Consider the following 18706-nt stretch of genomic DNA (forward strand, 5'->3'; position numbering starts at 1 on the left):
TAACTAGGGGACTACCTGCACAAGAGACTCAAATGACTGCAATTTTCCTTCTCTCTCAGACACATGTACACACACGTATTTATACCTTAGTCATTACTATGGTAACTGGGCATGTTCAGACTAATGCATGCAAATTTAAATGGGAGTGGTTTACCTAGACCTAAATTTTTTCATGTCTCCAGTATCATTGATGATGTCAGCAGAGGTATAAGTGGCAGATATAAGTGGCACTGCAAAGTTTGTACTAGAAGAAAATTTTGCTCACATCTTAAGTAATTATGAACCACAGAACAATTCAAACAATCTCCCTGAGAACAGCATACCTCTCTGTAGATTTCTTTGTAGAAGAGCATAACATGATGATCGTTAAGTTCCTAAAGATGAAAGCTATTGATTATTTCCTCAAACGAACTGAAAATAGGTATTGCAGCACCTATCTTTTAGGTACTTCTGGCAAATGAACCCCTGAGCAGTATTCTGGTGGACTACTTACAGCTCTACTTTTTATACAATAACTGAATATTCACTGCGCAAGACAGAAAGCTAGTCATACTGCTGGCATGACTCTGATGTGGTGAGTAAGGCTCTCCATGTAAGAGGGGGCCAGCAGGAGTCCAGTTACTGTTCTTGCAATTTTTTTTACATTTATATTCAGTTCCTTTAAGCAAGGTTTGGAACCCAAACCTTCCACATCCAAAGGAAACTTTAACTGGAAACCTTCACAGCACCAACAGGGGAGACCCTACGGCAGTCACAGTATATGCCAGAAAAAAAGGAAGAGACAGGCTTTAACTTTCTCTGAAGAAGAAGCTTAATGTAGAATTTTCACAATCTAGCCAAGTGCTCCAACTGTTAAATTACTCTCTCTACTGTGGGAAAATGAGAGGGCACCACTTCCACCCCCAGGAATATCTTATGTAAGGCCAAAGTTGGCAGGCACACTTAAAGAAAGCCAAGCAGTTTTATCCCCGTGGAAGAGCCTCTATATTGAAGATTACAGTGTCTGTTCAATGACAATCTTATACAAATTGTCAGTATACAACTGTTCTGAGTGTGCCTAGAAATGCAATTTTAGGCTCAAAGGAAATTTTCTAATGAAAAATAGATGTGTAAATTTGGGTGTTTCTGGTGTTAAAGTAGCCGTTGAGTGGTAGTTTAGTAACCAATGTACTAGATGTAAATATCTTGACAATAAAGAGAGAACTTGCTGCTTAAATTCTTCTATGTATTTATTTACTGCTGAGTGTCCTCAACACCCATGAAATTAATTAGGAACCAAAGAGTTCAGCACATCTCAGATCTAGCTTTTAAATTAATAAATTATACTGAATTAGAATAATCAGCATGTTTCCATGTTCTGAAATTGTCAGGTACATACACTATACTAACCAAAAATTATTCAGGCAGAGAGAAGATAGATAATGAACAACTATGGCAGCAACAGAACAGTAAGGAATCTTACAGTTTATCAATGAAATCTCTTTAAATAATTTTATCGGAAGAAATGCTGTTCTACTAATTCAAGCAACTAAATGTACATGCCATCTTCAATCCTTCAGTGTGAGTGGCTGAGATATTCTATATGGCATTTTTTCTTATGGTCAAGTGAGTAACTGTTAAAAGAGGCAAGCTTAATACATAAACACAGGACTACACTAATTTTTATGTCATCCCATACCAGCATTAAAGTATTGCTACCTAAAATGACCAATTAGTTTTTAATTAAACACAGTGTTTATTTGCAAACTCAATCTGGTTCTTGATCACAATCTTTAGCTGTTCAGGCATTTTCTCATTTTAATAAATGTTCAATTTTTTCTAGTCAAGCAGAAAATAAAATTTGCTTGAAAAATGATTTTGTTATCCCATTAAAACAGTCCTACTCAAACGACTCAATCTTTCTCTCATCTTCTGGAAATTTAGATTGCAGTATGTCAGATATATTACATCTTGTTCAGATGTAGTCCTTTTCCAGTCATCTTTCTGAAACCTGTGTTCTTGTCAGTTCTTAAAAGCCAAGCAATGATTTTGTTTGCACAGGACAGGAGTAATTAATGCCTTCCTTTCCTGAAGAGACTCTATCAAGAAATATTCAGAAATTTCTCTTTTATGGAAATGAAATGGAGCTTTTCGGAATGAAGGAGCAAGAACAGTCATGGGAGGCTTCTAACACTGAAGAGATTCTGTTTTCTTCCATCTATGCTACTCCTGTTCACAATAGTCAGCTACGCTTTTGCTAATTATTTATTTGCATCACTTTCTTTTGCTTTTATGATACTGACAAGCTTTTCTACAAACAGTCCTGAGAGGAAGAAGGAGAATAAAGGGGAAGGGCAGAATTTGTACATCTTGCTCCTAGCCGGCTTAAACACATGCAGGAAGGCTGCTGTGGCAGGGAACAAGAGAAACAATCCTTATTCAGACAGTAACAAAGTTTCAAACATGAAACTAAACCCCAAAGCCTATGGATCAAAGCTCATACAGTATCCTGCATTTTTTAAGGTTTCAGGTAAGCCTCTAGGGGCAGAATTTTCAATATTATCTTTTATTTTTTTTTTTATTTTTTTCTAGATCTGGTTCTTGGGAGCAGGGAAACTGGTTGATTTAGAAGGATGACATGGTTTCAGCATTCTCAGTATAACGGAGCTTTTCCCAAACCTTTTCTAGCAGAAATTCTTGCTGTGTTTCCCTAATCTCCATGGAAATTCAGTCCATCACCAGATCCCATCAGTAGCTTTTCACAGTCCCCTCCAATTCTCAACAGACTTTTTGCTTATTGTCCCGGGGAAGAGAACAACATCAAGATATGACTTATAACCAATAACAGGCAAACAACATATATAAAGTGCATTTTATACTATCAATGAGCTACTAACACATTCCATGGAATTTGATGTCAGAGGGAGAGGAGATCAGTAAGCATCTGGTTTGCTGTATTAATTTCTTACCAGGACCTAATTTTCTAAGTGTTTTCACAGCTGTTCCTCCAGAAAACTGTCATAGGGCAAAAAGCTGAACATCACAGTCATTCAGAAGGTCAGTACATATTGGAAAGTACACAATCAAAGTATTATTGATGACTATAAAAACTAGATAATGAGATGATGGGATAGAGGGAAGTGGCTGTTCATAATGAAACATCATAGATTATTACTCTTTTAGGTAAGGGCATCAGCAACACTGACTATATCATGATCAATAAAAATAATGAGAAATGCTTTTGGGAATCATGCATTAGTATTACTTGAAGTTTATTAATATAAATATCCATATGGAATTTTTAGGGGTACATAGGACAAGTATGTCATTTATAGATTCACATCACCCTTCCTATCTATCAGATGAAGTTTTGTGCAGGGTGAAGTATTTCTGACGAGCTGGAAGTGCTGGGAAATGAGCAGGTAGCAGCTTCAAAACAAGCAAAATACAGTGCTCTTCTACACAGCAGGAATTAAATTATAAAACAGATTGTCAGAATATAGTGTGGTAGTCTGAATTATGAATAGGTTCAAGAACAGATGCATGAAGGTTAAATTTATTGATGGATGTGCAACATAGATTCAACCTCTAGGTAAAGAGCTCCCTAAACCGGCCAGAGGCTGATAAAATCTAAGGCTGTCTGTATCTTGTTTCCTGCAGTTTTTCTATGCATTTGCTAATGGCCATTGTCAGAGAGAGGTTATTTTGGTCTCATTTGATGTGACACTTTTTGCATTTTTAAATATGTGAAGACTGAAATTTAGCTAAATTCATGGGACAAGCACAAAATCTGGGCACAGCTTATGTCCCTACCTTAGCTCTTTTGGTTTTAAGAGTGTCCTGTACCCATCTGCAGTGTTTCTGCTGGCTCACCAGTGCAGGAGTCGTCACAGATTAGACCCTGGGTGCTTTCATCCATGGGAATGTTAAACAGCCACTTTGGAGCATGACAAAAAGGTGTTCTATACTCCTTCAGCAAAGGAGGAAATTGTAGAATGACTAGAACAAGAAAGATAAGGTCTGCAAAAGGAACATTTTAAAGAAACAGTAAGGGGAAAGGAAAGACAAATAGTGCTTAATGATGTAAATCGGATGGTGCTAGCTCTGCCAGTCCTACGAGATAAAAGCCATTATTTTCAGCACATCAGCATAAAGCCTGTGCATCAGCACAGCAATTGGACTACTATGCCCATGAGGGCACAGTCATTATCAGACCATATCAGACCTTCACAGTAGTGGTCTGAGGGCTTCTACTGAGGGCACTTGCCAGCAGACATTTCAAGTTTCGAGCTGTATTACCAGTTCTGCTTAGTGAGACTATACCAGTTTGCCTGTGTTACTGGAGACAATAAGGGAAGGTGGTTACACATTGCTCTTCAGTGAGACAAATACCAGTAATGGAGATCAGGAAAACAAACAAAAAAAAAAAAAAAGAATCATTATTGATGGATGTGAGTGAAAAAATCTGAGTTATGTCCTCTGTAAAATAAAGGGAAACATGAAGCTGCTCTGTGGTGTTTCAGAAGATTTTTTTTTTTTGCTTGATTCTGGTCCTTCAAGAAATAGCATTCCCTAGATCTGAGTTTCCTGTCACGATATTGTCCATGTTGTTAATTTGTTTTTTTTTTTTATTTTCATATAATCTTTTGTGTGATGAGTCCCTATACCCTAGATGAAGCAGATTAATAAATCACACTATGGACATGTCACTCCCAATAAACTTTCATTTAAAGAATAAATAGCACATTAGATAAATATCCTAGAAAAAAAAAAAAGAGTGGAAGAAGGCAAATGAGGAGAGTAACAATTGATTTAAAAAACTAAAATAGTCTTGACTGAAACTGCCATTAAATGCTGTCATGATTTTTCATATGTGGGTTCTTTTCTGAGACAGGTTACCTTCCTCAGTGGTACTATTGGAAAGTGTGTCAATGAAATATAAGGATTATTTCCATCAGCTGCCTATGCTGTCTGTGCTGAATGCCAATCTCTCATCTGACAGTCTGTCGCCACAATAGGTTATTTTTTCACAGTGGGCAGTACATTATCTTTCTAGTGTCAAACAGTAGTTTCTTTTTTTAATTGATTCTTTTCCCCCAGGGGACCTGATCCTCATGCACACTGCTCTTTTAGGATAGTACCTAGACAACAGCAGAGTGACTGAGCAGATCTGAGAAGCAAACTTCTGTTGAAACAGCCATGCAAAATGCTTCTGCTTTACAAAACTGTACCTGAAAATACCAGTGCTATGTGATTGCTGTGGGTTGACCCTGGATGCGTGCCAGATGCCCTCAAAAGCTGCTCTATCATTGCCATCCTCCACTGGACATGGGAGAGAAACTACAACAAAAGTCCCATGGGTTGAGATAAGGACATGGAGAGATCACTCACTAATTACCACCATGGGCAAAACAGACTCAACCTGGGGATATGAGTTTAATTTATTACCAATCAAATTAGTAGGATAATGAGAAATAATACCAAACCTTACAAACACCTTTGCCCCACCCTTCCCTTCTTCCCAGGCTTAACTTTACTCCCAAATTCTCTACCTCCTCCCCTTCAGTGTCACAGAGGAACAATGAATGTGGCTTATGGTCAGTTCATCACAGGTTGTCTCTCCTTCCTCCTCAGGGGGAGGGCTCCTCACACTCTCCCCTTGCTCCAGGGTGGGGTTACTTCCATGGCAGACAGTCCTCCATGAACTTTTTCCGACTGAGTCCTTCCCACAGTCTGCAGTTTTCAGTGAACTGCTCCAGGGTGGGTCCCTTCCACGGGTGCAGTCCTCCAGGAACAGGAAGCTCCATTGTGGGCTCCTCTCTCCACAGGGCCACAGGTCCTGCCAGGAGCCTGTTCCAGTGTGGGCTTCCCATGGGGTTACAAACTCCTTTGGGCATTCCCCTGCTCCAGCATGAGGTTCTCCATGGGCTGTAGGTGGAAATCTGCTCTACCATGGACTCCATGGGCTGCAGGGGCATAGCCTGCCTCACCAAGGGCTGCACCATGGCCTGCAGGGGAAGTTCTCTGTCACCTGGAACAGAGAGATTCTTCTGGTCCACCTCTTCTCTGCTCCATCTCCACCTTTTCTGCACTGACCTTGGTGTCTGCAGAGCTGTTTCCCTCACATGTTCTCACTCCCCTCTCCAGCTGCAATTGCTGCTGTGCAGTAACTTTTTCTGCTGCTTAATTATGTTATCCCAGAGGTGCTACTACCATTGCTGATGGTGGGTAGCAGCAGGTCCATCTTGAAGCTGGCTGCATTGGCTCTATCTGACACAGAGGAAGTTTCTAGCAGCTTCTCACAGAAGCCACCCTTGTAGCTCCCCTGCTACCAAAACCTTACCATGCAAGCCCAACAGTGACAAAAACAAAAGAGTGACACATTCAAAGCATTTGCACAAATCTATCTGTTCTGCCAGTGTGGTCTGCAGAGCAATGTGCAATAACATCCAAAGAAGTCTGGTGCCTATCCTACAGTGGTAAAACTGAGTAGATACCTTTTTTCCACCAGAGCCTGCCTATCCCCTTCCAAACAGTCTGTTTCTTTGAAAGAAAAATGGAGTCCCAAAGAACCACAATTAGTTACCATCAGTGTAGGATAAATGTAGAAATTATGGATACTCATAGAGGAAATAAAGTGGAGGTGGAGCTGATTGTTTTTAATTCTGGGCCAGGACAACAGCCTCCATTATGCAATATAGCCAGTAGACTATGAGCTGGCTTCACTCCAAATTCTGATTTGCTGCTGCATTTTATGTTTGCTTTGTTATCACAAACATTTTGTTCCAGGGTACATCAGATCCAGGGTCTTCTTTATTTTTTTTTTTTTAATACACAGAATTACTTAAGTACAACCATTTTAAAGAAAAACAAACCACAAATTCCCTTGGGGAGTCCTAAAAAAACCCCACAACTGTGGGAATCTGCTTAATTCAGACACTACCTGGGGGATGACTATAGTAAATGCTGAGTACTTTTGTCTATCCATTCTCTTTACAGCTCTATACTGCATTCAGATGACAATGATTCTCTAGTGTAAAAGCAAGTTCAGTACAAATTCCTTGATGTTCAAAAATGCTGAGGTATGCAGTTCTCTTTTATGGCAGTGGGAGCTGCAGATATTTGACACTCCTGAAAAGAAAGTAAAAATACAAATCTAGTCTCTTGACAATTATCAGTACCTTCTGTCCCCTTCCCAGCATCCTTGAACTTGACACTATGACCAGTTTTGCAGGTAAATGAGCTCAGACAAATGCTTTTATTGTTCAGTGTGTACACGTTGTTTTATTCAATAAATGCATCTCTTCTTCCATCAGATATTTTGGAAAAAGAAGGTTGTTTTTCATGCTGAATGGAATGTCTATGACCTGGTATCTATCATAATTGTATTCCATCCACAAGTCTGTTTCTTTATTAAATATTCACATAAGTAAGTACCACTTTACCTTAACACTGTTTGTGGATACACTGAGATGCATTACTAGTGAAGTGGACTTACAAAGTTAGTAAGGAAATAAGACAGAAATAAAGATTCCTGTACAATATGAAATCTCGAGGACACATTCTATAGTCCTTACTCATTCAGCTCCTGCTTTGAAGGCGAGGGGATAGAAAGGCTCTCAAAAACAACCATATTTGTAGAGGCTGAAATTACTGTGGTGCAACCTAGCTTAGCAATAAAATAGCTAGTACTTTATAGAAGATGTGTGAGGCTGACAGAAAGAAGAATCCAGTTCTGTCACCTTTTCCAGTATACAGAAATTACAGATCTGGACTTAACCATTTCTAACAATGGGAATTTGGATTTATGGACACAACAAGAATCAACACCCGAAAAAAATCAATTAGGTGTCCCTGTTTAAAGGGAAATAATAATTTGAGTATATATGAAAAAAAAAACCAAAAGAAAAACTGAATTCACTTTGACAAAACAACTTCTCAATTTTCCTTCTAATGTGATATGACTCATCTCAAATCCATTGCAAAGCGGTAAACAAACTACACCAACTCAGTAGGCATCATCTGCCAGGAACATTTTAAAAAGAAAACCATTACTGAGCTGCTTTTCTTGTCTTCTACACAGAGAAACTTATTTTCCCAGCAGAAACAGCACTTTGCATTATCTTCTTTTCGCTTACTAGGTTTCCCTCACTGCTCACAGCACCCTAAGAAATACCTCTTTAAGTCAATAACTTATTTCTTAAGAATTAAATTAAAGTAGTTTGGACCAGGTTTAGGTATTTTGAAAACAATCCATTTCACTTAAAACAAAACAGAAGGGTAAAGTCCAGTTTGATTTGTAATAATATTTTATATGAGATGTATCTTGGATAGCAATTTAAGCATGCAGATAACGGCCTTTTGATTTTATTTCTCATTCATTGAACTAATTTTATAATTGGAACTGTAACAAAAATAAAACAATCAGTTTTTGTTCTATAATCCTTCTGTAATCTAATTTCCTGAAAATAACTTGCAAGATAAAATAGTCATGAGGATCAAAATGACAACTACAAGCTGCCCTCTCCACTCTTCATTATCTGTTATTGGTTTATGATGACTATTTATTATTATTATACAGCTAATTAAAAAAAAATTTAAGTCACCCGAAGTCAGCTTCTCTGCTGGCGCAAATCACCAGAGATCCATGATGTTATATTTTTTGCAATAGTTATTGTTTGTGGATTTTAAAACATTATGGGTCAGGCCCTTCACTGTGTTAAATGACACTAAATTGAAAAAAACAAAGCGACTTCAATTTCCAAAATATTTCCTGATTCATTGCTTTAAAGAAATTACTTCAGCGCTTCTCAAAAGTTGACAGGAAAAATCTGAATTGTCATGGCAACATGAGTTGAAGAAATCCTTCTTTGCTGTTTGTGTAGATCATCTCCATGCTATCAGTCTGTTTACTAAATGTTGCTAAAGAAAGCAATTAAAGGCTAATCTCTCCTCAGAACCAAATAAATTATATAACTAGTGAAAGCCAGTGGAGTGAGATACACTTCAGACAGATAGGTCAAAAAATTTGAGGCATCACGTATCTACAATGTAAATGGCACCAAGCTGTTGACACTCTGGAAACGACGGATTGCCCTCCACAGGCGCCACCATCTGGTGGGCCCATGCAAAAACCACGAAAGTTCAACAAGGCCAAGCACAAGGTCTTGTACATGGATCAGAGCAATCCTTGTGCTATTTGTACTGCAGGTTGATCAGGGAATGGACTGAGAGCAACCCTGAAGAGAAAGTCTTCGGGGTGTTGATTAATGAGAAGCTCAACATGACCCAACAGTGTGCATTTGCACCCCAGAAAGCCAACCACATACTGGGCTGCATCAAAAGAAGTGTGACTAGGTCAGGGGAAAAGATTCTTCCTCTCTACTCTGCTCTCATCAGACCCCCACCTAGAGTACTGCATCCAGCTCTGGGGCCTTCAAAATAAGAAGGATGTGGACCTGTTGGAGCAAGTCCAGAGGAAAGTCACAAAGACGATAGGGGGCCTGGAACACCTCTCCTGTGAAGACAGGAAGAGAGCATTGGGATTGTTCAGCCAGGAGAAGACTCCAGAGAGACCTTAGAGCAGCCCTCCAGTACCTAAAGGGGCCTACAGGAAAACTGGAGAGGGACTTTTGACAAGGGCCTGTTAGGGATAGGACAAGGGGGAATGGCTTTAAACTGGAAGAGGATAAATTTAGATTAGATATGAGGAAGAAATTTTTCACTATGAGAATAGTGAGACATTGAAGAGGTTGCCTCGACAAGTGAGACAAGGCCAGGCTGGATGGGGCTTTGAGCAACCCAGTCTAGTGGAAAGTGTCCTTGTCCATGGAAGGGGGGTTAGGGCTAGAGGATCCTTAAGGTCCCTTCCAACCCAAATCATTCTATGATTGTAAATGACATTTCTGTGATGGTTTGCCTAGCATTTTGTATTAATAATAACAAAGAGTTTGAATTTTCTTTATGATTGTTAGGTTTGTTCCAGCATCCTTGTTTTAGTGCAAGTTCTGTGTGTGATATGTAGCTATAATAAAGGCCAAATTCAAAGTCCCTTAAGGTTAATGTGATTTTTTTTTCCTGTCACTTCCGCCACCTCTAGATCAGGTCCTAACTGGTCGGAATCTGACATACAGCAACCCAAGCTATTCAGCTGATGATTAGTGTCTATGTCCAACATACCAAGTTCTGCACAGCAGAATGCTTTTTCTCTACAAACTGGCAGGTTTGTCTCAAGTTAACTACATTATGTACCTGTTAAAAAGAAAGAAAAATTTAGGCATTTCATTTATGTTAATTAAATACCATGATAAAGCCTCCCCCATATAGGTTTCATAGGAAAGTAAGACAGAAATGGTGGAGTATATATAGCTCACAATCAAAATGCTGCTACTGCTGCCACTGTTGACTTCGTAAAATCTATTAACACTACATTCTTCAGTGTTAGAGACACTGCAAACAATGGGTCAAAATGTGCGCTCAGGATATTTACATGCTACGATAAAGAAAATCAATCTAATTTCTCAAGAGAGATGTCTACATGTGCAGAGGGTTACTGATTGTGATATTAGCAGTTGCTTAATAGTACTGAGGTTCTAAAAATGAATTATAAAACAGCTCTCTCTCCCCCCCCTCCCCTCCCCCCCGACATGCTTGCTATGACTCAATCTATATATTATAAGAAATATCAGCAGGATACTAGCAGAGGATCTGGCTGCTGGGGCAAAACTAAAATAGTGTACTTAGTCACTTGAAAGCAGTCAGATTCTGCATTGATATCCCACAGACACTAGTAAGAACAGTGTGATTTGTCATGACCATTTGTTTCACAACCAGAAGCATGTAAAATTAGTCAAAAAATAAGTTAAGCACTTTGCTTTTTTAAATTTATTTAATCAAAGTGTCCTTTTCAAAATCCTCACTGTTGTTCAAGGAGCACCCTTCTTTCTTTTTTTCTTATCCTCAGAGTAACCTGTTTTGGATTTTTTTTCTAAAAAGGTTCAAGGCAAGGCAGGTTCCATGAGCTCACGTGTATTCCTGTGATATCTAGACACTTCCTTCCCAACATCAGCTGTTTCCTGACCAAATCACTTCCTTGCTCCTTGCACCTCTAGCTGTGCTTGATACCAGCAGTGGGATGCGGGTCCCAAGCTACATGGCACATGTAGTATGCAACATGAGTTCAGACTGAACCCTGATGGGCTGATTCAAGGCAAGTTCTAGATCAAGCACAATGTCCAAAGCCAAGCCAAAGCTCTTGTTCATCTATTTTGGATACGCTAAGCAAACTGAGCCAAGCTCCCCATCCATTTCAAGCTTCAAATACAGAGTAAGGCTGGCTGCATTTTTATTCCCGTATATTGATGGTGTTTCAGCACCAGTGAAGGCAAAATATATGTAGTCATTTGATCTGCAAATCATAGGATGAGGAAAAGATAGACCCTAGACACAGATTTGCTCTGTGTGAAATATCAAGAATTTGCTGCAAACAACAGAATTGTAAGAGCATTTAAACAGAAAAAAAAAAAAAAAAAACAAAAACACAACTCTCCAATATAGGTTTAGAAATTACTTTCTAATAAAAAAAAAAAAGCATGGAAAATTTTCAGCCAAGAAATAAAAACTTCATGTTTGGCAAAACTGCATGAAAATGTCATTGCCTTGAAATAGAGAATAAGGCACAAAGCAAGTGCTGCAAAATGTAATTTTAGAACGCTGACCGTATTTTATGCAAGTTTGCAAAACAAACCCTGACAAAGTTTTATTCATTATTATTTATTCAGCTCTGTGTCAGCTGCAGTGCTGCAAACGTTTCTTTTGGAAAGCCAATGTGCAACGGAGACATGAACACAGAATGTGATTCTGTACTTTATTAACCATGGAATACTGTAAAATAGAGGCATAAAACATCCAAAGACTAAATGATTCTAGGTTTCTTTGTAAATTGTCCTTCATAATTTCTTTAAGGAAAAAGCAGAGGGAAAAAAAAGAGGAAGCAAGGTATAAGTCAGATAATACCATGCTTGGAGATACCAGAGATACTGTTTAAAATCAAATTACTTCAATAAATATATATATATTTTTAATATTATCAAGGCTGGTTGCTCAGATTTATCCAGCTTTCCTTTTTCTCAGTCACACAACGGATGTAAACATTGTCAGAAGTTCTCAGCCATGACAGCTCATATTAGACAGGGTTTAGCTCCACTGTTCACAGAATCATAGAATTATACCTGCATTATTCAGAGTAGCAGTCTTTTCAAAAGTGGACAGTCCAACTGCTGCTGAAATCAATAGAAATTTCAGTTTCCACTGTAACAGAATAGGGCCTTCACAACTGTCTGAAGTTAGCTTTTTCTTGACAATGTAAGACAAAAAATGAATTTGAAAGAAATTAAATCAGTATTTAAAAATATGCATGAATGTATTGCTAAAATGTGCAATTTAATAATTACAAAACTATAACAAACTGATTCATTTCATGATGGAAATTAAAGCATTATTGCAATTGCAAGAAATTGCAATTTCTTTTTTTTTGCTTATCTTTTGCTAAAAGCAAATCATTGCTGATATTCTGATTAATCAAGAAGAATCCTGGTTAACCATCAGCAATATAATAGTGATTAAATCTTTCTCTGCCCTTTTAACTGAATGTGCCTTCCAGGTAAAAATGGCAATGCTGTAATTTTCTCTTGCATTTTTTTTTCCATATGAGGAAGAAATGCAGAAAAAAATATTGTCTCTGAGCAAGTGAGACTTGTTATTGGCAATAAGATGCATTATTACTCTTGTAAGAGTTTTCAGTGCATGTGTGCCTCCATTTACTATTCAACTACTAAATGCAGGCAACTGATAAATGTTGCCTTTGTGTGTGAACATAACACTAGCAATAATCCAAGTAATTTGTTTAAGCAGTTATTCCATTGAGAAATGTGTATAACAAATATAGTGTAAATTTTTTTACATGCAATGGAAATGTCATATAGTGAAGTCTTTCATCCAGCCAGAACAAGGATGTGTGAGGACAAAGTAAGATCTCACAGTTTTCCTCAGTCATTAAGGGCATTCGTCCCTATTTCAAAACTTGCTGGTTGACAAAAATGGTTTAAAAGAAATTGAAACTGGTGTAGAAAAGTAAAACATCTAAGTAAAAGAAAGTGATTCTTATGCATTAGGAGAATTTCCATATGATCCTTATTCCATATTGGAAGAACAATCAATTTAGCTCAGTCTAATCTGGGTAATTTTGCAGCCATATGAAGAATTAGAAATCAGATTCTTATTTGTTGGTGCTGATTGAAATCCAGTAGTATGCTCGACCTTTATTAGAGATCATGTCTCATACTTATGCTACCACTTGGGTAGATTGCAGAGTTAAACCAACAGATCCCCACTCCACACCTCATCCCTCTGCTGGTTACAGGCAGCCTGCACTACACTGCAGCATTAGTGCTTACACTTAAAGCTGTTTACTAGCAGAATAATGTTATCATGGTCAAAGAAATGTGACAGTTCAATAAGGATTTGAGCAAAATGAAATTACATCTTATCTTTAAATTCATTGGAGGTCTTGTACAGTCACACTATTAAGCAGTTACTTCTCTGAGGAAAAGTTACGAGAAGTAGTTTAATGTGACGGTGCACAGATTACATGTCCTGAAAAAGCTGAAAATAGTGGTCCCTAAGGCTTTTCAGCCTTTCTAGAGAGCATGGCAAACCTTAGACACGTTGGTTGCTGTTCAAAATAATTAGTTTCAGATTGTTCCTAATTTGGTGCGGCCAAAGTTTTCCAGAATGTAAATATATTGAGGCCACAGTCCCATAGATACCTTTAAAAAACTTGCATATGTCACAGCATATGTAATAATACTACCACATAATGAGTAATAAAAAGATGTGAGCTAGATTCTACATTTGTATAGAAAAAGCAGTCTGCAAGGACAGGAAATACAACTGCTTCCTCCCTCAAAAAGGCCCATGCCTGATCAAAATCATACATGCCTCTATAAAAGGACATGGGAATGACAGTCAGTAAAGTAAGCAGAAAACAATCTGCAGAATGGTTCCTATCTATACTGATCACAAACGGTGCTGAAGTGCCCTCAGAGATTTCAGTACATCCTGAAGTTCTTGAGTACTCACACCTGCTTGTATGCCATCTCCAGCTCCTCACACCAGTATTCTGCTCCTCACACTCCAGAGGAGCTGATAACCTTGTACTGCCTGACAATGGGAATTCAAATCTCATCTGCAGGTTCAAAGGTCTAAAATGAATGTTTGGGGAATCTCTGTTGAACTGATATGCTCTCCACTATATTATTTTCAAATTGATCATGCTTCCTATTCTTCTACATAGATAAGGACACCATGCACGCATCTTGATGGAAAGCTGGGAAATACGGATCTTGCCAAAAAGTACATGCATTTTTACATTAAAATATTATGTGGTCAGGGCTGGTTGTTGTATTTTCTGGTTTTATATGGTAAATTCCTTGCTGGGCTGGGGGATGGAGAATGCATATATCAAATACTTGGTTTTGCATCTGGGAAATTCAACACCTAGCTCTGATATTCTTTTAAAAAATACCTTTTTCCAGCCCATTTTCCCTAGAATTGCTTTAGTCTTCTCTGGAAGAGAATGAAGCCTCTCTAGAGAGACCAGCTTCAGAGTCTGAGAAACACTGCTCTGGAGACAGAAAATACATGGCTTTAAAAGAGACAAACACTCTCAGTCCAACAGGATTAGGCCTTAAACATAGTGGTAACCTTGTGCAATGTACTCATGGCAATTATTTTGACAAAGTGATAGCCACAAACAGAGGGTACATAAAATGTTTTGGCATTTATTTCTTTTTCTTTTCTTTAATAAAAAAAAAATATAAAAAAAAAATCCTAAGCTGTAGATGTGGGAATCCTTTCACTCTCTGGATTCAATTGAAAATGAGAAATGTTTTTCCTTTGCTATTTCCATTAATCTGAATGATACCTCTGTGCATAAGCATGTTTATGTAGATTTTGTTTGAGGCAATTAGATGCCAATGAAGGTGTTGCATCTGGTTATCTGAAAGTCCAGGAAATTATCTTGAAAACATGTACCAGGACAATTTTAAGTATAAAGCATTATGCATTGCTCCATTGAAAATAGGTTGTCCACAGAAGCCAGGTCACAGCAGAAAGATATTTTAATCATTTATCTTGAATTTTAGTCTGAGTTCAGTCTAAATTTACCATTTGTTGCTTAGCAGTATGAATTTTTACAGAAATGATACTGACGTGTTTCATCTTTCAAGCAAATCCATAGATTTCTTATGTTTGCTTTTGCTAGGCTAGAATGCACCAGAATTAGCAAATGTCTCTATAAGCAAACCCATCTTAACATGCAGAGCTGAATACAGTGCTGCCTGCCTTGTTGAAGCCTAACTGCTATGATAGGGTAGTTTCTAGGAGTGTGGTTCCTTTAAACGACTCCATACTCATTTCCCTTGATGGTTAAAGAATGATGGACAGGGAAAAATCCCCCAGATATTTTCCAAAACACCCAGATGCGTCAAGTCAGACAAAAAGAGTCCAAAGAAATGTACATAGCTGCACTTCGTCTACCACAATGAATAGTGACACATGTTCACTTTCGTCTTTTCTTGCTCCTTTAAAAAGTTCTGAAAAATTGCACAGCAACAAAGGGTTTCCATTTCATTTCATAATGAAGAACAATGTGGAAAGTAACTCACCTCTCATTTTCCTAAAATCCATGGGAATGGCAACACCTCCAGAAATTCACTTTTATTTTTTCCTCATAAAACCCAAAACCAACCAAACCCTGGGTGAATCCTATCACAGCGACTACCAAATAATTCGACTGCCAAGAGGCTGGGAAGACAAAGAGTTCCGGGGATCTAGTAATTAAAGTTTTATGTGCTTCTGAAAGCCTAGGCTCTTCATGTTACAAAGGAAGGAGTTCTTTCTCTAAACTACGAATGCAATTTCAGCCCCAGGATTACATTTGCCTAAATATAGATACCTGTGCTCGACTGCTCGGTAATGGGTAAGAAGGTAAATGGGACAGAATTATGTCAAATATCCCCGCTGGTTCCCCCTCTACCTGTTGTTTGAATTCGATATTAAGTCAGTTTGTAGCCTTTAAGTTGGTGTGTTGCTGATCCACATTAAGCGAGGTATAATTACATTCTGCAGAGCAGCATCGGCGGCAGTGCCCAAATGTTCCTGGCAAAGCCTTTGTATGTAAGCAAAACACGTCGGATCTCCGCTGAATAACCATGATCCAGCCTCCAGCTTTTCGTATGTGCTGTCAGCCATGAAAAGAAAACACTTAAATGTCAAACGACAGAACCAGCTACAGTGTATTTAACAAATGAGTCGCGGGTGTCGGCCCGCCCCGGGAGCCGGCGAGGCCGCGACTGCAGCTCGTCCCGAGGGCTACCAGGACCTTGTGCAGGGCCAGCCCTGCTCCCGTGTGTGCGTCCGCTCGCAGCAACACCTCCCGGCCCGGGGCAGCCCCAGAGCTCCCGGCAAATGTGCGGGCTGGGGGCGGCTGCCAGCCCCGGGCGGGGGGCATCGGGGGCCGAGACACCGGGGGGGTTGGGGGGGGCGGTGCTGGAAGTTTGGGCAGGGCGGGCACGCCGAGAAGCCCCCGCCCGCCCCGGGCTGTATGTGCCGCCGGGCACAGCCCGGTCTCTCGGAGCCGCCTGCCTCAGAGCCCAGGAAACACCGGCGCTGCTCCTTCCCCGCGGTCCATTCCCCGTGGAGGCAGAGAGACTGGGGACAGCCGGGTGGTGTTGCCTGGTGAACGGGGGCAGCGGCCCGGTCCGGGAAGAAAAGCGGTGCCACCGGCCAAAGCTCCCTCCCGGCTGCCGGCAGACGGGGCTGGCCTCCCACCGCCTCTCCCTGCGGACGGCGGCCGGAGGCTGCCGGGGGCCCGGCACCCTGCAGAGCCGCCCGGGAGGATGAGGGGCCCCGGCCGCGGGCACTCGCAGGATGGGGAAGGCTCCGGCAGCGCCCGCCAGCCCGGGCTGCGATCCGTTCTCCCCGCACCCTCCTCCCCGCTCCAGCCACCTCCGCACCGAAAAAGAAGCGGTGAGAAAAATAAAATGGTGGGAACGATGTAATTTGCCTTGGGAGGGTTAAGAGAGGCTCAGACAACACAGACCGCAAGGGGAACCGTGTTCCCGGAGGCAGGCAGAAACAACCGGGAGCGAGGTAGGAGCAGGCAGAGGCTATAATGGGGACAGGTGCTCAGTTGCTATCAGCCTCCCTCCCTCTCACTCTCCCGTTTGCTCTCTCTCTCGCTCCCTCTGACATACACTTGCATCTCCCACATGAAAAAGCGAAGAGCTAATGAGAGTCGAAGTGAATAATGGGGAAGTTGTTGTGTCCAGCTATGAGGCAAGTGATGGGGCTGAGGCCAGCACTGAAGTTGTGTAACCCAGTTTTTCACCGTCACCCCCCTCTTTTCTCCTCCCTCCCCCCATTGATTTTAAGGAGAAGCCCAGCTGGGGGTGGGAGTCGCTCCCCACAGCACGCCGAGCAGAGGAGCCCTCGTCTCTCTGGCGCTTACGGGTGCAGGGGGACCCCGGAGCCGCATCCCCGCCTCCGCGGAACTCTTGGGGCGCGGAGCCGGCTGAGGCAGGCCGGGGGCGGCTCTCCGCGGCCACCCCTTCACGCTCCCCCCGAGCATGGCAGAAGCCGGGGAGGCAGGAGGAGGGGAGAGCCAAACTTGCCAGCCCGGGGACTGTCCCTTGCACAGCAGCGAGTGCCACGAGTGCGTGCGCGGAGAGCGAAGTGCTCCCAAACTCCGGCGCTGTCCAAACGGCCAGATGCGCCCGGCTGCTCTCGCAGAGCCGCAGCGGCGGCTGCCCAACGCCCGGGGGCTGGTTTCTCCCAGGGGAAGTGGCCGGCCGACTGAGAACCGAGCTCTCAGGGACCACCGGCGGGAGCTGGGAGGCAGGGATAAGGGAGACCGGGCTCGGGGAGCCTGCTGTTTCTCGGCGCAGGAACGAAGCGAGGGAGAGAGCTCAACCGATCGGCAGCGGTTTAGCTGGGGGGTGGGGGGGAGAACCAGTGTCATCACCACAGCCTACACGAATCCAGTGCAAGAAACCCAAATCTTACCCTGAGCTGCAGTGAGGAGCCCCGCGCAGAAAACCAGCAGAGACTTGAATTTCCTCCACGCAGTCATGTCTGCAGTTATTCCACACACACACACACTCACACAAAACCCCGGCGGCTCTTCTCGGCTGCGACCGTGTCCTCCGAGCGGCAGCGGGGCTAAGGACAGCGCCAAATAACCACCACGGGGTGAGGAGAGGCGGAGAGGAGCGCTCCTGGTCCCGAGCGCCGCGCAGCGCCCGGCGCCTCCTGCAGGACTGCGCGGGCGGCTCGCTCCGCTCTGCTCATAGCATCAGTCCCGAGCCGCGGCGGGGCTGCGCCGCTCAGCGCCCGCGGAGCCCCGGCGCCGCCGGCCCGCCGCCCGCCCAGGGGAGGGGAGGAACGGGAGGGAGGGGAGGCACGCCCGGTGCCGCGGGCAGAGCGGCATCCACGGCCGCCGGCGGGGAGAGCCGGACAGCGACGGCAGGAGAGGGATGCGGGGAGTGCGAGGAAGAGGAGGAGGAGGAGGGGAGAAGGAGGGAGGGATCGCGGCGGGAGCAGCGCAGGCAGCGCAGCGGAGCGGCTGCCAGCCACACGAGAAGTCGCTGCTGCCGCCGCCGCCGGACTC

General features: G+C 42.1%; 1 protein-coding gene across 1 annotated transcript in view; it reads right to left on the reverse strand.

Annotated features, from left to right (window-relative positions):
• Positions 1-18169, reverse strand: part of CSMD1 (CUB and Sushi multiple domains 1) — a 1105213-nt gene extending 1087044 nt beyond the window's left edge. Inside the window, exon 1 of the mRNA XM_013130058.2 lies at positions 18103-18169. Coding sequence (XP_012985512.2) covers positions 18103-18169 — 67 coding nt within the window. The remainder of the gene's footprint in view (positions 1-18102) is intronic.
• Positions 18170-18706: the final 537 nt, after the last annotated feature.

Source organism: Melopsittacus undulatus, chromosome 3 (genome assembly GCF_012275295.1).
Source record: "Melopsittacus undulatus isolate bMelUnd1 chromosome 3, bMelUnd1.mat.Z, whole genome shotgun sequence".
Classification (NCBI taxonomy): Eukaryota; Metazoa; Chordata; class Aves; order Psittaciformes; family Psittaculidae; genus Melopsittacus; species Melopsittacus undulatus.